The following is a 25,381-nucleotide window of genomic DNA, read 5'->3' on the forward strand; positions in this document are numbered from 1 at the left end:
CAGACACTATTCAGTTGAGACCTTGACAATTGGATGGGAAATTGTAAATTTACCCCCAGTCTTGCCCTCGTGTCCCTTACGGACAGAGGGTGTCAGTAAGAAAAGTATTATCCTAACCAACACCCTCCCCCCCTAAAAATCCACTAGTTACCTCCCTAGTGACATAGTTTCTGTTGTACTTGGGAATGGGTGAATAAAAAAAAAAAAATGCTCCACCATTTTGCATGGTCATTTGTTGTTTTGTATTTTTTCTCTATTTTTTTAATGATCTCTCACACAGGAAGACTGAACAACCAGTATTTGTTGAGGGGGCATTTATAATTTGATTCATGACATCCTCAGGAAGGGGCTGAATTCTGAGCCATTTATGCTTTCTTAAAACTGTTCCAATAAAAGCAGCATTGTCAACTACTTCTGAGACATTATTCACATTTTATGCAATGTTTATCTGAATTATGAGCTGTCTAAATGATTTTTAAAATCTTGAATTTCTCAGCGGAGTCCACATGAGAATCTGCCATCTCTGCCTTATGCTTAAAATTGTCCTGTTGAAATTGCAAAATAGGGGTCTTTGCAGTTAATGTATTCCTGGGTTTATATAACTGACAAAATCATTAGAAATTCTGTTTTCCCAGTTGTTCAGCAATGTGTTGTTGATGTGCGCCAGTCGTCAACCCTCCAACCAAGCGAGATAATGGGTCTCTTACTAGGTTTTGTAGTATTAGCCTTTTCCTCTAGTCTGTAAATGAAGTTGAGTTTTGTACGTGCAGACAGCTGAGAATCTTGGCACCAGGGATGTATTCTGAAAGGCATCCTCTGCCTACAACAGAGGAGAGATGGGTTGGTTTTAGGCTCTTCAGTGCCCATCAAATCCATGTACCTTTTGTGAGGTTAAAAAACTTGGACACTCACTGGAAGTGTTTACTCTTCAAGTTGTGGTTCTCTCCAAAGGTGAAGTCCTCAGGGAAGGAGCTGAGCATGAGCTCTTCCGACCATATTGCATCATTGAGGAGCATGAATTTGTGAAGTATATTTTAGCTTGTTGAGTTCATCCTAACATCAATATTAGACTTCAGAGACTGAAGACGAGAAGGTCTAAACCGTTTTCCTAGGGGAAGGGCATCATTAGACCTTTGTCATTCATCAATGTACTCCTTGGCAAATTTTTAGTAATCTAAACCAGCCAGGGTTTGGCACAGGCTGTTAGATGGCAAGACATTTCCCCACAGGTGCATTTGGTTAGGGACATGTGGCTGAAGAGAAATTCATTAGCAGAGACATACGGCTGCTGCAAATTCACTGTGGGCTTAGAGAAGCACAGAGTGCCATGGCCACAGCTTCAGTACAAGTACACAGAGAGGAAAGAATGTCCATGGCCTCCAAGGCACCTAGAGCCAGCAGGCAGTATGGCCGCCATCAGAAGCAGGATGCCGTGTAGGCATGTCCATGGCTGTAAAAATGCAATGTGCAGTGGGCAATGCCTTTACTAGTGGTGTGTGGACCCTCTCGGTGCCTAGGGAATATTGCCTAAGACACATTTTGGAGCATAAGTCTGACTGCAGCCACATACAGGTTTAGCACACAGTAAGTTGTAGTTACATAAGTATGTACTGTACCCCAAGCACAATACACATAACTTCCTCTGCCCCAGTGCACTTTGTTATTGAAGCTTTGGGCATGGCACTGCATGCTTCAAAACTAAAACGGACATGATGAATTACCTATTGTTAGAACAGTGTAAGGAGCCTGCTTTGGAGATTCCTTCTTTTTGATGTTGGCAGGCATCAGTTCCAGTAGTATTTGTTTCAGTTTGGCCTTTTTTCAGTGCTAAAAATCTGTCCCAGGGTCTTGACCATGGTAACTAAAGCCTTGCAGTAGAAAGTTATTCATTCTCCTACCTGGATGACTAGCTAACCCCATCCAGGCCCTCCCTGCAAGTATGTCTGTGATAGGTCATCCCTTGGCTGCAGTCTGGTGGTGGTGTTGATAAACTGGGTATATGCTTCTGTTGTTCCCTCTCAGAGGATAACCCTCATAGGTATAGAGCTAGACATTGGAGAGTGCACATGAAGCCGTTGCCTTCATACCCTTGGTGAGGACACAGTGCAGGATTTGGACATGGGCCTTGTTGCATCTTATGAGTTTAATAGCAGCCATGATCTTCCTGATGCCATGTTCAAAATCAAAGGTGTGAGCGTTGTAATGAATTGTGAGTTTTCTGTGACTGGAGTGGCAGATGGTCCTCACCAGACCTTTGGTGGGCCATCCCTTTTTACATCTGAATCCATCACAGAGTGAATGTTTGACTTATGGTTATGAGTTGTAAACTCCCGTAAAATTCAGGGTGTGTGGACCTCCTAAAAAAGGGCAGTAGGTCAGTTTGAACTACAAGCAGTCGTCTTGGGCTTGAAAGCTTGAGGACCTTGGAGACGAAGCTGCCTTTCTGGCCTGTCATTTTCTCAGTAAATAGTTTGTCCTGTAGCACTCATATAAGCAAGGGGGAGCAAGGCAGTACCCCTTTTGCGTTGAAGTGTTGCTTATATTGTAGAAGGCAGGGATAAGGCTATCAAACTGCTAGAGATTCACATTCCCAGTAAAGTGGAAGAGATTGTAGAATTTCTGAACTGCTCGTCCAGACCTCTCCTGTCCTGGAACAGTGGATTTGGAGTTTGTGCTTTTCTAATCCCTCTGGAATTGAGATTGGAGTAGAGATGAACATTTTCACCACTTGGTAGGCTGCACCTCTCCCTCTTGGTGTGACATGGAAAGGAGAAAATAACAGTGGTGACTTTCTCCATCCCCAACTGTGAGGATGTCACATTTGGGGTAGCATCTGACTTCTGTAGTGTAGACCCTCTGGTCACATTAACTCTTCCAACTTGAGGCTGTTTGGAGTAGTGCCTTTAGCAGCTAGCCCTGTAAATTGATGCAGAAGGATATGGATCATGCAGATCATCTTCATTATGGTAAGTACATAAATTTTGTTTTCTGTTGCTGCAGAACACGGTTTCAGTTTGAGTTTTAAAAAGTTGGAATTCTCCCACTTCTCAAATAAGTCGGTTTCTTTGACTGTTATAAGATTTCTTCACTAAGAGTCTGCAAATTAAAAGTTCCTTGAGGTCCAAAGGAGAAAGATATGTTTGTGATCTCAGGGGAAGGAAAGATGACAAACGTAAATAACAATGCACCATAAAAACCTGTGAATTCCTAGACAACCAAAAGGTTTGACCCATATTAGTCTTGTAGACAAGCGCACTAAATTAGGTATAAACCCTTTTTATCACCCACTTGATAGCCAACTGGATCACTAATGGGACCCAGGAGGTCAAAATATGAGGCCACCTCCACCAAGAGGCCAGTCAGCAGCAGAGTCCCACAGGGCTTGGTACTGAGCCCACTCCTTTTTGGAATTTATTTCCCTGAAATGGAAGCAAATTCTGAAGGTTTATGGCTGACTATGTTTGCAGGTGATTGAAAGCTTGGGTTTATCATAGACTTCCCTGCAGACACTAGCATTATTCAAGAAGGCCGATCTCTTAACTAACAAATGGTGCCAAAGACATGGTCTTAAACTCAATGCTAAGAAATGCATAAATGTACCCTTTGGGAAGTCAACCATTCAGGCTAATTACTTTGATAGTATGCCCCCAGGAGTCGACCCAGTGGTCAGGGATCTGGGTACACATCTAGACAGTAGCCTTACCTGCGACCACCACATGGCAACAGTGATGAAGAAACCCTTTTTATGTTACACAACTTATAAGTAAAGGCATGGTATCTAGGTCCAAAGAGGTCATTATCCCACTGTACGCTGCCCTTATCAGTCCAATCAGAGTACAGTGCTTCCTTCGGTATGTACGTGACCAGGCTTATACAGCAACTAGAGCAACCTCAGAGGTTCTTTACAAAAAGAATGCAAGGTATAACAAACCTGCCTTACACAGAGCACCTTAAAGCCCTTTTCTTCTACTCTGTCTCCTATAGATTGCTGCAGCATGATCTATGCCTGGCTTACAAGGCATCTGCAAATCCCCACACTTGTGAATCTCCTGCATAATCGTCAAATACTACCAGAAATACAAGGTCTAAGGACCTAAACAGAACATGCTGGAGAGACAGACCTGTGTCACAGACTGCCCCTACTATGGAACAGGCTTCCCATCCATGTGAAGCTGAGTTTGTCTATTACCCACTTTAAGCACAACCTAGACCAGTGGATGGGGAATAAGAAATTTACACCAGGCCTGACACCCATGTCCCTTATCGACAGAGGTAGGTTTTAAATGCTTTCCCCTCTGTCTCCTGTTTGAATACAGGACATCTTCATTATTTCAGGAAAACTTGGCTAGGCTTAGAAAGGCCCCCTCTCCCAGGTTGTTAGCCTAGTAACAACGTATGAATCTGAGTGGGAAAGAACAAAAAGCTACAAATAACTTAATATGCAAGTTTTTCTGTGGCAGAAGCTTAATATTCAATTGTTGAGATAAGCGCCAAGAAGACAGATGTCTTAAAAAGGAAGGCAATTACCATAGACATACCATAGATGGGTATTTCCTCACAAGTCCTGCTTTTTATTCGAGATAGTGTAAGGGTAATTTTTTTTGGTTGAAAAATGCACTCTGGGAAAAGGAAATAATTTTAGGGTATAGTTGTCTCTTAATGAAATATCTACTTAGATCAGAAAAATGAAAGTATACATTCAGTAATTTAACAGGTTTTGAACATTTCGTTAAATACAAAATCTGCAGTTCAGGTCAGGAATGTCTAACCCTGACTGGTATTCTGTTCCTACAGCTGGAATCAAAGACTGGAAAGCAAGTTTTTGAAAGGATATCTTCGGAGTTAAAATCTGCTCTTAAACTTGAGCGAGAGGGGCAACAGCAACTTTTGGCTGAATCTTACAGTGCCGTCATGGACATCACCAAGCAACTGCAAATTAGTGAGAAGAACTGGCACCAGGAGAAACTGGACTTGCTGCAGCGTTTCCAGAATGAGCAAAAACAGCTGGAAAGGCAAATAAATGAGCTGCAGCTTAAAAATGTTCAGGTCAGCTTTACTTTTTCTATCAATCCCCAGTTTGAGAAAACAGAAGTGTATGTTGTGTCAATTTCATTTTTTTAACAGGATCTTTATTTCTCCTATTATAGATTTCAGGCATTATTTACACTGTTTACATTTGCCATAAACAAGCCGTGATGCTACAAATGAATTGTGCCGCATTCATATTTCTGTACAGCGGCAGCATTCTTCTTGATACTGTAGTTTTACTACTTTCAGACAGTTAACATAAAACTTTTTGCTTCCCATCCTTCTAGTCAACTGATGGGGACATATCAGTAAACAGCACAGTATTGTGATTTTTTTTTAAACAACTTTATTAAATATTCACATTTTAAGCAATGACCAGGGCTACTGGAAAACTGCACCCACAGATTGCATCTGCAACTTTTTTTTTTTGTGCAGTTTCTGCATTTTTCTTGTCCACATAACGTCTGCAATTTTTTTAATGATTTATCACATTGTTTTTAACAACCGTATATAAACTGTTTACATAAGCAACTACATCTGTCAAAGGATAGTAATGGTTTAACAAAATGATGGAGTTAATGGGGAGAAAAGGCAGATACTTTCCTGGTTGAAAGTAGTAACGGTATCAGGAAAAATACTGCTGTTGTATAGAAATGCGAATGTTGCATAATTCATTTTTCAAGTGGTTTATTCTAGGACTTTAGGCTGTGTTAGAGCTTAATCACATGAATTTTGAGTTATAACAGGTAGTCAGAGAACTTTTCAGTAACAAAGAAAAGTGGGTAGGAGGTGTAATGTACCCATTCTCATTGGTTAGGCAGTAACTACAAATATTATTTTTTTCTTGTATGGCTGAGCTTCTCTGCTATCATACCGCTCAACTCTCCAGATTTTCGCAGAATGTCCAGACATTTGCCTGATGTTTTTGGTCTGTTCCTCATAAATTTGTGGTTTTCTGGAATTTTGTGGCAAATCAGTGAGGATTGAATTCCCTAAATAATGACAGATATTTGAGTTTCAGCCTTCATATCCTTCATAAAATGCATGGTGACACAATACCTTTTATTCTAGCAACTTTCTAAGTTTATAAGAACAATATTTAAAATTTGTCCATACTTTTGAGGCTTTGGTCCCCATTATTTTTGCCTTTATCCATATTTTATGTGCTAAGAAGTTGAGAGCCATGTCTGCTATTAATGGTCTACTCTAAATGTAAATTTAAATGAGTGTCTTGTTTAAGATATTGCATATATTCCAATGAGCTTAATTCGGGGATTCCATTCAAATTGAAATTGCTTAAATACATTCCTACTAATGTAAATGAACACACATTAACATCTTTACTAGGTTTTCATGTATGTTTTGCCCTTATCACAGTTTTTAGCATTTTGTGTTTGTTGGTTTCAGAATTGCTTTGTAATTCTAAATGTATTGTGGGAGAGTGGACCCCAGATCACAAGTTCTTTTATAAATTAATTTTTCTGCAAAACAGGCACATGTAATTAGGCTTCCACTGTAATCTGTTAAAGTAGGGGTGCCCAAATGAATGCTTAATACTTGAACTTTCCACTGCTTTGGTGTTTAGGGGCTTTGGAGGAAATGTGCAGAAGTCATCCTTCACTGCTTTTAAGGAAACTAAATTGACTACATCAACACATGGAAGCACATCTGTCTTTTAACCTGTATGATTAATGTACGTTGCAGCACATAATGTAACAGACTGTTAAGACAGTAGTGGGATTGTGTACCAAAGCCATCAATTTTCCCAAATTTTTGACAAACATTTTTCTGTACTTTTTGATAAAATCTGCAATTTTCTACAGGCAATGGTGATGATATAGGTAGACATAGTAGTATTTCTTGTTATTTTTATGCATTATACATGTGCATTCTGTTGAGTTATCTTTCAACTTCAACATTACATAGAGTGCTCAATTCATGCAGTAGTAGTATGATTTTTTACATGCAGGCCAACCTTCATATGGTGAAAGCTGGCTTCAGCTTTATTCTCTCTTAATCTAAATATGACCACAGTTTTACTAATCTCTTTACTATGTCATATTACACCTGCTGTACTTTTCTTTCATAACACCTCTAACTTAATTTTTACCCCAATCTATTATACTTTCCTTTATTAACCATCCCCCTTTAGCTGCAGTGCTCCCTAGCCTTTCTCCCAAAAACTGTCAGTCAGCAAACGGAAAACTTGTCCATTCTATTGACTTCAACAATGTATGACTGAACTCGGCAAACTGCATTCCCAGCTCACACTTCTCTGTCACATAACTCCCTCATTATACTTTATATTCTCGCATTTATTTTCTCTAGAGTACAGCTCTCTCACTTGTGCTCTTCATACTGAAATTGGCTTTACTTTTATTCAGTCCTGAAAATATTTTTTGATATACATACCTCGTGCATGTCTCAAGTCATACACTACCTTCCTTCTCACTACAATTTTTGTGACATCTTTGCTAATTGCATAGCTGGCCTGTCCTTGCTTTATCCAGAACATCACTTTCTCCACATATGTCTCACCAGCAAATTACAAGGGTGATACGGTCCATTCCTTTGCCATTTGTGTAGGACAGTTCAGGTGGCCATCCTGTTTAATGAAATAGTGTACAATAAACATGAGTGGTATTATTTTATACTATGTCGTAAGCCAGTCTAACAAACAGGGCTATTCGAGCTCCATACAAATAGCTCTGTTAAAAACCCAAGGTCTAATTAGAATCACCATTTTAGAAGCTGTAGTGCCTTTCATCATACTCTTAAGTCAAGTAGCAAGTTTGTCGACATCTGTCTAAATCTAAACTTTAAATGGGTATCCAGCTTTCATGCCTCACACATTGTTTATATGTGTTAGAACTCTTGGTAAGTAATACTGATAACTGTATCCGTTTGTATAACTTTAATGCACAAGAGGAGATGCATTGAGTTAAATTCTGCACATTCCTGGTCTTCAGCTTCATCTGTTCAAACAGTTACACAAGTTATTCCTTCCCCAATGTCTGTTTGCCAGATGGTGTTGTAGATATTCAGTGTCTGTTGGGTAAATAATTCTTATTAGTATGTACTGACTTTACAGATACAGGTTTAGAAGCATTATCAAAGGCTGACCTGTTCAGACCGAACCGTAGTGCTGTCTTTGTTTAATTATCATCATTGTAAACAACTAAATAAGTTAGATTGACATCCTAACCTGAGAAATAAATCTTTATACAGAATACTAAATCTTTTGGGGGGATAATATTTGATCTATACATGCAGATTTAAGACCAGTCACCTGCTCTTCAGTTTCTTAAAACAGTATTGGGCTATGTGTATTTTTTCAAGTTATATTATATGAATTATGCAGCGATACAGAATATTCTTTTCATATCCACCATATTTCTGTCCACATCCACTGACATTCTTTCTTCTGCCCCAGCCGTTCTTGTCATTTTTTTCCCTTCTGTCTCTTCTACTCTAAACCACTTACTTTACTTCATGTAATACAAATCTTCAGTCCACTATCCTCCCACCCCTTCATCATCTAGAAAAACTCTTGAATGTCATTCTCCATACACACAGTCAAGTCTCTACAATGCATCACTAAACAACCAGTGATGATGCATTATAGCAGTGTAGTAAAATGTTATGTTTCAGATTCTTGGTGATGTGCTGTCTGCTTTAAACAGCGTGTAATTAGATTTATTAGCACTTATGGTACTGGATTTAAAATCAAGGAATGTTGGAATAGATATTGGTCCCTTTTTTAAAATGATTATTTTTTGGTGAAGTAATAACAAATAATTCTATAGTGGCATACAAAAAAGGAAGAAGTTTTGTTAACTTTTTTCCCCCAGGGCTTAAAATGAACTGGCATTTTGAAGGACAACATAAGGATACAAGTAAGGGTTGTTTCACTTGTGGTAGCTGTACATTGTAGTAAATATGTAATACTAAATATTTCACATCAGCTAATACGTCATGCACATATGAAATTAGAACGTTCTCTTGTAACTGTCAGTTGATTTTACAGTGTGGTTTGCTAGTAAACCTTGTTTGGGATGAACATCCCGTTTGTGGAAACCGAATTTTGCTCCACATTAAAGACATACTGTAAGAGGAAATTACGTGCTCTCTGCAGAGATATGCTATAACATCCTGAGGCTATTTACACTTTTATCGTTATTGACAAGATAGTACCTGCAAAATGTTTAACCAAAACACAAAAAATAAGATTTTGAACTCCCAAGTAAAGATGATGAATAGTCAGTTTGTGAGCCACAAAATAACTTGGATTAAATAAATTTACATAATTCAAGTAATCTGGTTGTAGTGCATGGAACACATCGATTACCCTCCGAAATTCGAAAAAAGACAAATCAGTTGCCAGATCTAGCGTTAAAAAATGTTAAGCACCCCCTGCTAAAGTTAAGGTTGGGTCTAGCGCTCAGCAGTAAAATCTGCCTGTACTGAACAGTAAAAAACAGCAGCAGAGTAAAATACTTGGTTCTGCTTGCTGTCCATCAGGAACATCTTCCGACTTCCTCTAATAAACTTAAAAGTTACCACAATCAGTGTGTGTGTGTCTGTGTGTGTCTGCCTGCATTTTCTAAGGGATAGGAAGTCTTAAAAAAAATATAATGTTTGTCATTATTTATTGTCTTCAAGTCTCGGTAGTTTATCTGAAAACCATTGACTTTATGAAGAACAAACCAAATATATATGAAAAAAATCTGGGCATTCTGTGAAAAGCTAGACAGCTGAGAGGCGTGGGAGGGTGAGTAAACAGAAGGGACTGTATTACACTGTCTTCCTAACGGTGCTTGCTATGTGCTTTACAGTTTTAAAAGTTGGTAAAACACTTAGCATTTTTTTTTTCTTTTTTTTACTTAAGTAGATGGAGGACATAAAAGCTCAAAGCACTACAAATAATTGTGATTAGGTCTCCAATCCTAACTAATTTGTGTTCTCAACATGGATGCCAAGTAATTCACCTCTCGATCTTCGAGTTTCTTGGCATCCATGTCTCAGACACATTAGTTAGGATAAGTGACCGATCATAATCCTTTGTACAGTAGTCCAAGAATTAAATTGCATTTACTTGAGTTGAACTTTAGAAAGCAGTATAGAACAGTGATGGATATACATGTTGCAATTAGATATTCAACAGTGGCATAAAAAAATACATATATATAGAATTTTAATGTACGAGTAAAAAGTTATTTGAAGAATTTAAAGTTAACAAAGCTGTTGTAACATTATAATAAATTACACTGCCTACTGATTGTTTTTAACTGTATAGGTCAGTGAACCAAATGTTTAACTACACAAGTATTTATTTCTGTGACATTCTAAGCAGCCTATGGAGGTTTGTTTTAAGTTTCATTTTATAATCAAGGATATTTTGAGTATATTTACCATGTGACTAGTTACATAATAAGAACAGGCTTATTTAAACAGTGTTAATGTTGAAAAGGCCTGTTTAAGGTGAAACAGCAGTCTACTTCTGGTTGGTCTCCTTAGTAATGCACTGCCTGTATCAGATTGTTGCTGAACAATTTTTTTTGGAAGAGGTGTGTGTGTGTGTGTGTGTGTGTGTGTGTGTGTGTGTGTGTGTGTGTGTGTGTGTGTGTGTGTGAACATATGTATATATAATGTGTGTGTGAGTGTTGTATATATTCTTTTCCCAACAGTCATTTGGATTCTCGTTTACAAAGTTTAGTTGCATTAAACTCCTTCAATATATGTATAAAAAAATCTACTTGGTTCTTAATGGATTGGTTGCAGTACACTCTTAAAGGAAATATCAGATCTGATTGTATGATAGCAGGCCATACATTATTTTTATACTCATTGTGAACCAAAGTCCCTCTGTATTTCTGGTAAGCCAAATTTGGCTCTCTATAGGATTATGCTCACACTTCCTCTTTGATACATATGCAAAATATAACCTTCAATGTTATGTAGTCCTATTTTGCCTACATTCTTACCCGTGGCTTCGGAGCTGAATATCTGCTCCGACTCAGCCGATTTTACTAGCTCAAAGTCTCTCATTGGCTGGGCTAAATGGGTATCCCATGGTGCACTGCTCCATATCCCCACATCTCATTTGCCGCTTGTGTAGCTCGGACGTGGTCTCGCTTGGCTGTGGCTAAGTACCCTCTTTTTTGCTATTTCTGTTAGAGAAATTTGATATTTCATACCCAAAAGCTATTTTGATAGCTATTTCTTGTTGCTGTGTTTGAGTGTGGTAGTTGTGTTTTTTGGTATCCCTAACTGTTCCAGTGGGCTAGGCCCATTTTAGTTAGAGGACCTAGTCCTCCCCTCTGTTAGATAAACTATTAGTGTGATTGTGTTTTGTCTGTGTGTCCCCTTAGAAGAACCATTTCAGTTAGAGGTTCTTAGATTGTGCAGAGTTTTTCTGGTGTATCTACTTTGTGTGTTGTTCCCGCCCTTTTTTGTGATTTGTGTCTAGGTGGTTTCGCTTAGTGCTAGTTATAAGATGTCTAAAGATCAGAAGGAGCATAAGCCTTCTGGCTTTAAAAAATGTTCCAAGTGTGGATATAAGATGTCCATCATGGATGGGACACTCTGTGTGTGTTTACTGCCAATGTGTTTACTGCCTTGGAGCCATCCATTTACAGGAGTCGTGTAGCTTTTGCCACGCGTTCAGTCCTAGGATGCTCCAGGAGAGGAAAAATAATTTAATATTGAAGGGACTTCTAAAACCGTCGTTTGAGGAAGCTATAGACTCTGCTTCCAGTTCTCAGTCAAAATCCAAAGCTTCCAAGGCAAAGTAAAGGTCTCCAGTTCCATCTGTCTCTTCGGAGCCTCCAGAGAAGATTACTGTACCTGGACACTACTTCCTCTGCTCCACTGTCCTCGTGGCCGAAGGAGGTATCAGTGTTAACTGAATCGGCGTCAGCTCCTATCATTCTTGAACCCATTTGGAGCCGGTCGCCCAGTGTGATGCATGGTTCACCTGACAAGAGATCCCAATCTCCATTGCTCTCCTCCAAATCCTCCAGGCTTTCTGATTTGGATGTTGATAGGGTGGTGCAGAGGCTCCTGCAGTCGCCGGTGTTGGCTAAATTGTTCTCGGCTCCGACCCACTCTGCTCTCGGAGCCAGTTCCTATGACCGTTTCGATGATTCCTCCTCCGAGCACATCCTTGCCGCCGGAGCCGGTATGCTCCGCTCCGAGTCCGAGTGATGTTCCTACGCCGGCTCTGATACCCCCTTGGGGTCTATCGGTGCCGACCTCGGCTCCGACTATGTCAATTCCGTCCACAGAGTTTGGGACTCGGGTCTCTTCGGTCGGGCCCGAGGAGGATACTTTGGGACATCTGTTGGTTCCAAGTCTCCCACTCTGTGCATCGGCCTCGGAGGCCGGCCGGTCCTCTGAATCAGGGAAACTGGCCTTTGAGGCCATGCGGAGCACGCTGGCCAGGTCATCAGCTACATCACCCAGGTCGGACATTCCATCCCCCACCACCCCGGCAAGATCCTCTGATACTCACCTATCCATGGACAGTAGAGCGCCAGGCCCTAAGGATACCCCCACGAGCGGTCCCCAACTTTCTGAGGGTCTCCCAGAGTTTGTGCCTGAGGAGATTTCTAGAAAGAAATTGTGCAAGAGGAAGCACATAGACTCCCAGGATGAGTCTTTCACCTCAGATACTGACCTCGAGGAATCGAAAGGGTCCCCCAAGTCATCCTCTGATGATGTTTCCTTCGCCGATATCCTGGAGATACTGAAACTAAGAGGTGACTGGCCTTCCAAAACTCCTTCCAAGGAGGAGTCAGTATTCCTTAAGGCTTTTGGTGCTCAACCCTCTGCCGACGAACTTCTTGATCTCATTTGTCGAAGAGTGTGGGAAAACCCCGATTCTGTGGAGGCCGTGCCCAGGCATCCCAACAAATTCCTTTCGCCCCCCCCCCCCCCCGGGGAAAAGAGTTTGTCTAAAGGAGTCCCTGCAGATGCCATGGTGGTGGCAGCAGCCACCCAGAAAGAAGTAGCAGAGTTTTCTTCATCCGTCCATCCTCCTAACAAGGAGTCTAGGACCATGGATCGGTACGGGAAGCGTACGCAATCTTTAGCAACCTTCACTCTACAGTCGCTGAATTATCTGTCTCACTTCACTCGGCTCCAGAGAGATCTCCTCAAAGATTTAGGAGATACTCTTGCGGGTAACATACCTGAGGCGGTGGCTCAGACGGATAACGCCCAGGTCTCTACCCTCAACTCCATTGCTAACTCATCCATGTTGCTCATTTCGTATGCAGCCGAGAGAGCGAGTAGGGCAGCAAGCTCAGGGGTCTCCCTTAGAAGGCAAGCCTGGCTGCGCCTGTGTCACTTTGCAGGGGCCTTCATGTCTTTTTTCACTGACGCCCCCTTTGATGGTTCCTCCTTGTTTGGGACCAAAGGGAAATACACCCTCACCAGGTGCAAGCAAGAGGGAAAGACCCTGTCTGCTGTAGGGGTCCATTTTTCCCTTCCTTCTAGGCCTTGTCCCATGGCCCAGCGGGGGGGAATGTAGTTCAAGAAATCACAGAGGTTTTTTCCTGCCACACACTGTGAACCCCCCTCCAGAGACAGGGGAGAGGGGGTTATTCAGGGAGACGTTGCCCCAGAGGCAGAGGGGGCCCCCGCAATTCGGGAGACCGCGACTCCTTCCGTGGCTCTCCATACTCTCGTTCATGAGGGTGTGCCCGACTGCGCTTATCCGGAGCCAGTCGGGGTCAAATTTCCTTTTACCCGGAAGCCCGGGTAGAGCATTACCCAGGACCGATGGGTATTATGGATAATTTCCGGAGGTTACCTCATTCCATTCTCTTCAGTACCCCCGCCAATCAGAAAAATCCCAGACATTCTACCCAGTCAAAAGGGGTCAAGCAGCCTCAGAGGTCTCGCAGCTGCTAGAAAAAGGAGCCATCCAACGTGTCCCTTCAGACCAAATCAGATTAGGGACTTACTCAAGATTCTTTTCGGTGCCGAAAAGAACAGGGGACCTGAGACCCATCTCAGTCAACTCAACAATCACGTACACAAGTCCAAGTTCCGTATGGTCACACTACAATCAATTCTCCCATTGTTGGGAGAGGAGGTATGTATGTGCTCCATCGACCTCAGGGATGCTTACTACCATGTCAAAATGGACAGAACATCCAGGAGTCACCTACGCTTCTGGCTGGGAGCCAGTCATTTCCAGTTTCGAGCCCTGCCCTTTCGTCTCACCACAGCCCCCGGGGTGTTCACCAAATGAATGGCGGTGGTGACGGCTCACTTGAGACGTCAGGGATTCCAGGTGTTTCTGTACCTGGACTGGCTCCTTACTGCCCCCACCAGGCATCAACTAGTTCAAACCAGGGACGCTACCATCAATCTATGTCACCAGTTGGGCATAACAGTAAATTGGGAAAAATCTGCCTTATTGCCCTCACAGCATGTCACCTTTATAGGAGCAGATTTAGACACCATTTGAATGCGAGCATTCTTACCACAAGAAAGGATCACAGTGTTACAACAACAAATACACATGCTGATGCCCCTGAGACAAGCGAAGGCAAGACTGGTTCTCCAACTCCTAGGGACCATGGCAGCAACTATCATGTTGGTCCCTCTAGCGAGATTACACATAAGACTTCTTCAGCGGCTCCTCTTTGTTCAATGGTCTCTCCAAAGACTCCCACTATCTCATCCCATCTTACTCACGGACAGATGCAAGCAGGACCTCCGTTGGTGGCTGTGCACCAGCAATTTGAATGGGGGAAAGCCCTTCGTTCCACCCGTCCCTATTGCCACGGTGACCACGGACGCCTCCCAGATTGGGGGGGGGCATTATCTTGGCAGGACAGCCCAAGGCACGTGGCAGGAACACGAGGTACATTTGCATGTAAGCGTCCTGGAGATGAGAGCAGTGCTTCTTGCGTTGCAGGCACTTCAGAAGGTGGTTCTTCTAGGGACAATTGCGATACCACACTACTGACATGTTGTCTGAGTGTATCTCAACAAGCAAGGGTGAACCCGGTCTTTCTCTCTGTGAAGAGAGGCTATGCGAGTGTGGCATTAGGCAATAGCTTCCCAACGGTTTCTGGTGGCAACTCACATTCCGGGGAAGTCCAACGTAATAGCGGACAGGCTAAGCAGAGCTATCTTGATGCCTTACAAGTGGTCCCTGAACCGCCTGGTTGCAGAGTGAATCTTCAGCAGATGGGGGTCAGCCTTGCTGCGACCTTTTTGCCAGCCCTCTCGATACGAAATGCAGCAACTACTTCACGCTGATCCCCCCACAGGGGGAATCACCCAGGGACTCTCTGGTTCACGATTGGCCCTCTGGTCTGCTTTATGCTTTCCCTCCGTTTCCCCTGCTGTCAAGGGTGATTCAGAAAGCGCAATCCTTGGGAAGCAGAATTATTCTGATTGCTCCACATTGGCCTCATCAAGTCTGGTTCCCCTTTCTTCAACCATACATTGTGGACACTCCTTGGATTCTGGACCCTCAACCAGATTTACTGACACACACATGTCGGGACAGTTCCACCCCGCTCTGATGACCCTCCGGTTGACAGCCTGGCTACTCCACTTCCATCGTTAGTCAGACATCATAATTTTTCACCGGAAGTGGTCCATATATTATCGTCCTCTCATAAACCATCCACTAGAAGGATTTATTCTAGTAAATGGAAAAGGTTCTCTATCAGGGCACATACTAGAGGTATTGATCCTTACACAGCACCAATAGATTCAGTTCTGGAGTTCTTGTCTATCAGGGGTCCGCATCAGCCACCATCAAAGTTCAGCTGGCGGCGATATCTAATTTCTATGAAGTGAATGAACCTAGTCTCATGGCACACAGACTATGCAAAGCATTCCTTAAAGGTACTCTGTTGCTTCGTCCCCCAGTGTCTGAACCTATCATGCCCTGGGATCTCAATTTTGTTCTACAAGCCCATACTACCATTTAAGCCTGCATCTACCTGTGAATTAAAATTCTTGACATGGAAAACAGCATTCTTAACAGCAGTCACTTCAGCGAGGCAGGGTTTGGAAATTCAAGCCCTCTCCATCAAACCCCCATATTTAATCTTCCATAAAGATAGGGTCTTTCTTAGACCAAACCCCTCATTCCTTCTTAAAGTGGCTTCCGTGTCTAACATGAATCAGTCCATTGAGTTGCCTGTTTTCTTCCTCCACTTTTCTAACAAGGCAGAATTTAGATTTCACCAACTGGATGTACATAGACAGTTAGGCTTCTGTCTACACCGGACAAAAGATATCCGGAAATCTGACCAACTCTTTGTCTCCTTTTCGGAAAATCGAATGGGTTCTCCGGTATCCAAGGTCACGCTGTCTAGATGGATAGCCAGTTGTATCTCTTTCATCTATCAGGCAGGAGGTAAAAATCTGCCATTTCCAGTCAAGGCACATTCTACTCGGGCTGTTTCTATATCCACAGCCTATCAAGCTAGATTGTCAATGGATGATATATGTGCTGCAGCTACTTGGGCTTCTCCTCACACTTTTGTTTCTCATTACAAATTGGACGTGGTCTCCAGGGGCAGGTCTTCATTTGGCTCCACAGTTCTCAGGAGTATTTTCCTATGAGCCACCCAGGATGTAGGTGCTAGGGACGCTGTCCCACGGGTAAGAATGTGGGCGAGATAGGACTGCATAACATCAAGAAGTTATGTACTCACCATAACGTTCGATGTATGTAGTCCATCTCGCCTCACATTCTTACTTACCCTCCCACCTCCCCCCTTCCTGGAGGATTTGGAGTTTAGGTTGTCATCTACAGAGAGTCCCTTTGATTAGCTTATTCTTTATACAGATGTGATGTGTGTATGGAGTAAAAATGATTTTCGCAGCAAACTAGATCTGGGGATATGGAGCAGTGCACCATGGGATACCCACTTAGCCCAGCCAATGAGAGACTTTGAGCTAGTAAAATCGGCCGAGTTGGCGCCGATATTCGGCTCTGAACACACGGGTAAGAATGTGAGGCGAGATGGACTACATACATCAAACGTTATGGTGAGTACATAACTTCTTGTTTTCTTATTCAACATGCTTATGGTAATATAGACACCATTTTCAATTATTCCTTTATTAGATAACTGCATGCCATATTTTTAGGATATAAACTCCCAGCAGTTGCTGCAGAATAAAAGTATTGTAAAACTGATCTTCATTGAAAAATGGGGATCACCACCACACGGTGATGTGGGACAGCAAACAAATGGAGTAGGAGAACAAATGGGCATCGATTCAAAAGGAGGAGACTGCTGACACTGAGGTGCAGTAGTTTGGGAAAAACTTAGAAAAAAAATCCTGTAAGTGCGCTGCAGTGGATCTTGGTAAAGCTCGTGATGCAATGTAATATGTACATATCACTGAAGGCCTTGAAGATTCACCATGCTATTGTCTTGACCATTGAGGAAAAGAAAGAAATTGTCCTTTTTAAAGAATCAAATCCAGAATTTCCACAAAAAAGATACTTACAGGAAAGTTAAAGAAATTAAATTAATTGCATCCAACTCAAAAGTAAATATTTCCATCACAGACTGCCTTTGCAATGAAGTAGATAATGTGCCTTTTAAACTCACAACAACTTGATTTTTTTGTATCTGGTGACAAGTTTGGCATATACAACTTAGTTATGCTGTCCTGAGTGACTTTCCTGAAGACTTTAGAGTCCATTTGGCCTTTTTATTGAAATGTTACTCACTACTCTTAGTCATTGTAGGGTACATAGACAGGGACAGGACCCAAGACTTTGTTAATCAGGCCGACTGAGGGCAACCTGCCAGCAGATTACCCAAATGTAATGACTGCAACAGTGAAACACGAAGAACATTCCTGCAGATGCTGGGAAGACATGGAATCTTTAGTCAACTTGTTTTGTTGTGAGCACTTCACACAACTCTACACTAGTTGACAACAGCCTGGAAAATGTACTTGCCACTCAAATGGTACAGATTTTCTCAGAATGTCTAGATTTTTTGCCTCACATTTTTGGTCTGTTTCTTATAAAATTTGTGATTTTCTGGCACATCACTGAGATAATGACATACATTTTAGTTTCAGATTTTATATCGTTTGGAAAATGCATGCTAACACAAATCATGTTCTAGCAATTTTCTAAGTTTATAAGAGCAATATTTAGAATCTGTCCCTATTTTGGAGCCTTTGTCCCTCCATTATTTTAGGCTTTGTCCAGACTTCTTGTGCTGAGAGGTATAGAGCTAACTCACTCTCAGGGTAGGATGGCTACCTTGAGATTCAAAGATCTGTATATTGTCCTAGAGATGTAAGTAGCTCAGTGGTACAGTAGCTTTTTATTTGATATTTATGTCCTACACAACTTTGAACTTTTTCTTGATCTTGCATATAAAATGTGCGAGTCAAGGGTTCTGTCAAAGCATTAAGATACTCAAGAGTTATCAAACTGAAGTCTAAAAACAAGACAGATTGCATATTCATCAGCTGTTGTAATTCCAAACGTATACAGCATTGTTTTCAGAGGGGAAACTGTATAGTTCATTTTAACGTATGTTAGAGAGTGCATGTTTACTTGAGAAATATATTTTAAGTCAGGTAAGGGATTAACAGGTTTGTCTTCTTTTAACAGAAGCAAAAAGAGGTAGATAAGTGGGTTATTAGACATCCAGAAGAGTCAAATGGTGGTTGCTGGAAGGAGGTAAGACAAATTCATTATAATTTCAAAACAAAATACAATCATTTGTGTGCCCTATTACCACATTTCTTATTATCTCACCCTTTGCTTGGAAGGTGGCATAGATTCTTCTATCATTTACTACAGCCTGGTGAAACATCACTTAAGTGAAAGATGCAACACCACAATCTGAAAATGAGCTTTCTTGTTGTGCAGTATGAAGAACATTAAAATTATCCAGGTTTGCTTGTAAGATTGTACAAGTGATATAAATACACTTATGAGGCAGACGTAGTGGAATGTATTTTGTTTGTTTTTATAGTTTTTTTTTTTCCTGTAAGTGCCGTCGGCACCAGCATCATGGGTTCAGTCTCATAACCGTGCAGTTCGATTATAATTAAATACTAGGTACTCTGGGACTTTTTAATGTGGTAATAGGGTTTTGGTGCCTAGTTCTGGGTTTGATTTCCTCAATCTCTGCTTACATACTGAGTGACTCTGAGCAAGTCACTTTACCAAAGTGTTATTTCTTGGTTGCTTTTGAAAAAGAAGCAATTTTTATTGGTGCATAGACTTGGTTAACAGATAACTTTAAAAAAAGAACCACTTAAAGTGGCAATTTGTAGATGAAAGTACAGATGTGTAAGTTGGACTCGTATACTATACCAGTAAACATTCCTGTGATCACTGCTGCAGTAGCCTTAAATACATGGGTTTTATCTTGCCAAGGATATAATAGCTGGCCAGCTTCCAAGGCTTCAGGGCACCTTCCAAGTGCACAAACTGTCAAGCAGCTCAGACTGACCTGACTAAAAGACAAGTTTGGATGTGGAGACCTTCAGAGCTTTTCTGCCAGTAGAGAGAGGGAGACAGAGTCCTGAAAGGACGAGGCTAGGAATAAAAAAAAAATCTCCACATCGGGGCATAAAAAACACAACAAAAACAAGAGAGGTGGAGGAAAAAAGTAGATACTGTAGCAGTGATCATTCGAACATCTACTGTTAAGGTAAGTTCAGCTTGCACAATTGTATTATGTTCATCATATTGGTCACTGCTGCAGTAGCCCTAGCTATATGGGTAGATTACCATAGGTAACTATGCTTGTGAGGTGGAAAGAGAAGGGTACAGGTGTCCCTGGAAAGTGGTCCTAGCACAGCATGATCTAGACCTAGAGAAGGAATCAAACTTATAGTGCTTTGTAAAAATATATTCAGAGGACCAAGTAGCAGTTTCTACTTGGTCATACTTCTAGAATCCAACCCTTTCCAGAAAGCCATAGAAGAAGCCATGGTCCTTTTAGAGTGGGCTTTGACCCTGTCTGGAATAGATATGTTATGGTGAGTATAACCAAAGGTAATAGCCTTAGACAACCATTTGTAAATAGTCTGTATTGACACAGGTTGTCCCTTCTCACCTACACAAGAAATGAACAATTGATCCGAAGATCTGAAAGATTTAGTTCTGTCAAAATAGTATTTCTGTGGATGTCCATGATATGGAGTACCCTTTCTCCCACATTTTTAAGTTCAGAAAAAAAATGGGGGGTGGATAGTTTGGCTTAAAGTAAACTTGGATACACCTTTAGGCATAAAAGAATGATTAGTTCTCAAAGAAACCCTGTCTTTGTGGAAAATGAGGTAGGGTTGACTCACAGTAAGAGATTGCAATTCGGGTATCCTTCTTGCAGATGTCACTGCAGTCAGTTTTCCATGTTAAGATTAGCTGGGTCAGCTGGAGCAAGTGTTAGTTTCAGTAACACAAAATTAAGATTCCAAGGAGGGGTCACCAGTTTACTTTTAGGCATCTTATGCAAAACCCCTTTCAAGAACATTTTGACATGCAACTGACTAGAAAGGGGAGGCTCCATGGGCAGACATGCTGAAATGGCCGATAAATGAACCTTAATAAAGGAGTAAGAGAAGCTGTAGGATAGTAACTTACACAGATGTTGTAAAACCAGTGAACAGCTACCCTGAATGGGTGCTGATTATGTTGTTGGCACCAACTAGAAAGTCTTTTCCATGTGCTAATATATGACTTTCTTCTTGCAGGCTTTCTTGCCTCCATTAGTACCTGCTGCATGTCCTCAGATAAGATATTTGAAAGGATTTAAGACCCTATCATCCAGGCAGTCGTTTGAAGATGATCAATGTAGGGTGTATCAAACACCACTGATGTCCTTCTATTAATCTGTTGCAGTATTCTTTACATGAGGGAGTTTCCTGCCCAGGCAACCCAATGTTGGCCAGTGTGGGTTCATAGGTGTGTACTAGGCTAATAGCCATGGAGCCTTTATTTATTTGTTTATTTATTTATTTGCAGTTGGATTACCAGGATAGTCCATTGGGCCTAAAAGAACCCGTTTTCAATGGAGTCCTGGGGAGAAAAGCTCCAAAAAACAGACACACAAAATAGGTACAAACAATTAAAAAGCCCTTAAAGCAAACCAGAGGGCAGGAATAAACAATAGATAGCTTAGATACTTATACAAATGTAAAATAGGATACAGTCATTGATTTTGCATTTGAGGTAACATTCATATAATACAGTGTAATAGAAATAGGTAAAATAGATGTGAGTTGTGTAATGACTTTAGAGAGGTAGAGTTGTTTTGTTATAAATGAATGTAGTTATGGAGGGAATAATAAGTTAAGTAGGCTTTGTTGAATAGCTTAAGAATGGATGAAGGATTAAGAGTTCCATATTTTTATGATGGATGAGAACAGGAACATTCCCATTGCAACTTTAGATGTGTGTGTAGAGATTTTTTGAATGTATAAAGATTAGAGGTGGTACGAATGGATGGTGGGAGTGAGTTCCAAAGACGGGCTAGGTTAGAGGATAGAAGGTATTTGCCTGGGGGACGTGTTGGTTTATGTACTTCTAGTAGGTTTTGGTTACAAGCCTAGCCCATAGGATTGCCCTGGCATCGTGCCACCTGACTTTAGTTCCCAGAGCCTCTGTCAAGTAGAGCCACTGGAGTGATCCCGGGGTAAATTTTGTTTCCCATCCACTCATCAAGATTTCTCTTGAAGAAGGCCAGTGAGGCGCTCCGCTTGACATGTATGGGAAGCCTATTCCATAGCATGGGCAGTCTCTGGGTTATGAACCTGTCCCTCCAGCTTGTTCTGATTGTGGTAATGAGGTTGAGGACTCTGGAGCTTGTAGTGCAGAGGGATTAGGGTTTCTTTAGATGTAGCATTTCTAACAGAGCTGAGTCAGACATATCTTTGTAAGTCAAGCAGAGATCACCTCTAAGTAGGCAATATGAGACCGAGAATAGTTGGAGTTTTTTGAGTCTGTCCATGTAGGAAAAGTGTTTAATGTCTGAGGATCCTCTTTGTGAGGTACTTTTGCGGCCCCCACCAGTTGTTGTGTCTACTGAGGTACATGCCAAATGGGGCATTGTACTCGATTGGCTTAATGAAGGAAGAGTAGAAGCAGACAATGACTTCTTTCTTCCTGGATGCAAAACCTTTAGTAATGAGATGTGCCAAATAGGACTTTCTGACCACAGTGGCAATGTGGTGGTCAAAAGAGAGGTTGCTGTCAACCTGTGTTTCCAGATCTCTTATGATGCATTCTGTGTTCAGTGGACTACCATCGATGTGTGTAATTCATGGGAGCCAGGTTTTTCGGAAAGGAGATGACAACACATTTTTTGGCATTGAGCTTAAGGCCATGCTTCTGACACCAGTCGTTGGTTTCAGTGAGGCTTTTCTGTAGGATGTCAACATCACTTGGGGAGTTAATTATGGCTCTTATGGCTCCCAACTTTCAATCGTCTGCAAATTTTGCCAGCCAGAGTCCATTCGTGTTGGCCTGGACTTCAGAGAAGTAGATACCAAATAGGGGAGGACCCAAGACTGAACCCTGTTGAACTCCACTTGTGACTGGTCAACAGTCTGACTTGGAGTCAGCTACTTTCACATTGTGTGTTCTATTTGTGAGTCAGTTTGCAACCCACCTAGTGATATAGGGGTCGATGTCTAGCTTAATGAGTTTATGGTTCCTGGTTGGGAATGGTATCAAAGGCCTTGACCAGATCAAGGTAGGCTGTATGGAACCACCTGTCCTTCATCCACAGCTCTGGTGACTGACTCAAAGAAGTCGACCAGGTTGAGCAGGCATGATCTACCCTTCACAAAACCAAACTCTGTGGGATCCAGAGTTTGGAGATTCCCTATATCCTTGTTTATTAGGTCCATGATGATGCATTCCATAGCTTTGCATGTCAGACTTGTCAAGCTAATGGGGCGATAGTTCCCAGGGTCTGTTAGTTGCTTCTCCTTTGTGGAGAGGGGATGACAGTAGCAGTGCACAATTCGGTAGGGGCAAAGCCTGAGACAAGGCTGTGATTGAACAAGGCACACAGGTGAGGTGCCAGCACAGTCTGTAGTTCATGTAGAACACAGCCAGTCTTATTGTACACTGTTAGTGTAGCAAAGTCTTTTACTACTTTAAGGTATGTGGGACATCTCACGTAGGCCATTAAGTGATGTACACGCACACCATCCTCAGAACTTCTTTGCTGCCATTGATTGCCAGTCCCGGACATCATTTTGCCGCCAAAATTGTGTTTCTTATAAGTGCCCCGTTGGGGACCCTTTTGTATCTTTTGCTTCTGTACCCTTTTTTTTCCCCTTGAGATAATGTCATCCAAGAAAGGGAAGTGTGATTGTGGAAGGCAGATTACATGCGCAGAAAGTCACTCTGTCTTTTTTGTCTTCGGTCCCACCACAATCATAAGAACTGTTCTATCTGCCAGTCGTTTGTCTCCAAGACTCTTCTGAGCAGACTCTCCTCCCTCACAATATATCTAGAGAACCAGCGCTTCTTGCCAAAAGTGAGATGGACTGTTCCTCCAGCCTGACACCAAACCTGCCATGAAGCAGAAGGCCTAAGCCCAAAGTTTCAGCTGCGCCTCTACCTGTGGATATCTCTCCCAAGGTGCATCATAGCCTGGCGATGCTTTCTGCTTCAGGTCTGGATCCTCAGGCCGAGCCTGTTTTGCAGGCTGCCTTTGAACCAGACACTAGCATGACCAGAGAGGCCTCCCAGATGTCCAGGGGGGGAACCAAGGCTCAGTCTGTCAGAAATCTCTTGGCAAATCGCACAAATCTTGGTGAGGGAAGAAGTCTGTTTGGATTTACTTGAATGTAGCCCTACATCCAAACCCCCGACTTTACATCTGATGGCTGTATCTGCTAAGAAAAAGCAAAAAACTAAGCATCCATTCCCTCCTCAAGACCCCCAAAGAGTGGCAAAATTTTGCCCAAGAATTATTCAAGACCTTCATGTCCTTGAGGCCTACTGCTGGGTCTCCAAACTCCTCCCCTCTCCTGGCCTACCTCATCCCAGAAAAGGGTCAGACAACTGCCTACTTCAGAGGAAGAACTTTCATCAGAGGATGGTAGTGACTCTCTAGCCTACTCCTCACAAATTCCCTTCACCATTAGACTATGCTTCCCCTGAGGAAGACTCTAATGGGATGGAGTCCCCCATGGAGGAAATCCCTTTTAAAAATGAGGGACCACTTCAAGTGGGACAGCACTCAAATGTCAGATGTTCAGAAGAGATACTATGACTTCTTCCAGGTGGAAACCACCAGCCCTTCAGCTGTCACACTAGTTATTCCTGCCTTTCTGGATGCCTTTGCTTCCATGTCCCTACTCCCTGATTCTCAGCCACTGGTCCCTAAGAACCTGGATAGATACTATAGTCTTTCAAGACAGCAACTTTCTCTTTAAGGCCCCTATTGCTGACCCCTCCGTCATCTCTGTGACATCAGACAAAGCTTCGCGGTCTCTTCTTTCCACTTCTCTCAGACAAAGACAGTAGGCAATTAGAGAGCTTGGGGGATAAAATATGCACTTCGGCTACCCTAGCCTTTAGGGCTTTGAACTACCAAACACATATGACTAAGTATACCCTGAAACTTATGTCTCAACTATCTAAAATTGTTTCTGATATGCCTGCTTCAGAAAACAAGGCCTTGGCCTCTTCCCTGATTGTGGCATCCTCCCAGGTGGCCCACCACTCAATAAAATGCAGCTTTGATGCTGTTGAGGCTACCTCTAGGGCTGCTTTCTCTGCCTCTGTGTTGAGAAGATTTGCATGGTTAAGGTTTCAACCCCTCCCTGAGGACATCAAGCTGAAGCTTATGAATCCTCCCTTTGACAATTCTGCTTTATTTGGTAAGGCTTCAGCTGATCTCCTCAAATCACTGCAGGAAAAGAGCAAAGAATTAAAAGCACTCAATCACATCCTGGTCTCACCAGTCCCCAAGTTCCACAGGAACTACCCTTCCGAACAGGTATTTGTCCGCAGGCAAACACGGCCCTCCCAATCCAAGTCCTCCAAGGGGAGCAAAAAACCTCATCACCCTCCTCTTTCCACCCAAACTAAGCAGCCTTTTCCTGGCAGAGCAGGTTCTTCCTGACTCTTCAGGACTCCTGTGCTCTTTACCTGTCTTTCCCTATGCCTCTCTATCCCTTCCAGCCTGGGAATCCATCACACAAGATGCCTGGGTCTTGTACATCATAAAATATGGATATTTCATGATATGGCACAAAACACCGTACCTCCCTTCGAGGGTATCCCACAACCACCTGCAGAATAGGTCCCCCTTTTCCCACAAGTATTGGCAGACATGCTAAAACAGGGAACCTACAACCAGTG

At 42.2% G+C, this 25,381-nt stretch overlaps 1 protein-coding gene across 3 annotated transcripts in view; it reads left to right on the forward strand.

Moving 5' to 3' along the window:
* Positions 1 to 25,381, forward strand: part of SOGA1 (suppressor of glucose, autophagy associated 1) — a 972,945-nt gene that overhangs the window by 872,373 nt on the left and 75,191 nt on the right. For 2 of the 3 annotated variants that reach the window (XM_044090186.1, XM_044090184.1), the window contains exons 11-12: positions 4,795 to 5,046; positions 18,656 to 18,724. In XM_044090186.1, coding sequence (XP_043946121.1) covers positions 4,795 to 5,046; positions 18,656 to 18,724 — 321 coding nt within the window. The remainder of the gene's footprint in view (positions 1 to 4,794; positions 5,047 to 18,655; positions 18,725 to 25,381) is intronic. The other variant, XM_044090185.1, reaches the window with a different exon arrangement.

The sequence above is a fragment of the Protopterus annectens genome, chromosome 12.part0 (assembly GCF_019279795.1).
Source record: "Protopterus annectens isolate FY-2018-M chromosome 12.part0, PAN1.0, whole genome shotgun sequence".
In the NCBI taxonomy this organism is placed as follows: domain Eukaryota; kingdom Metazoa; phylum Chordata; order Ceratodontiformes; family Protopteridae; genus Protopterus; species Protopterus annectens.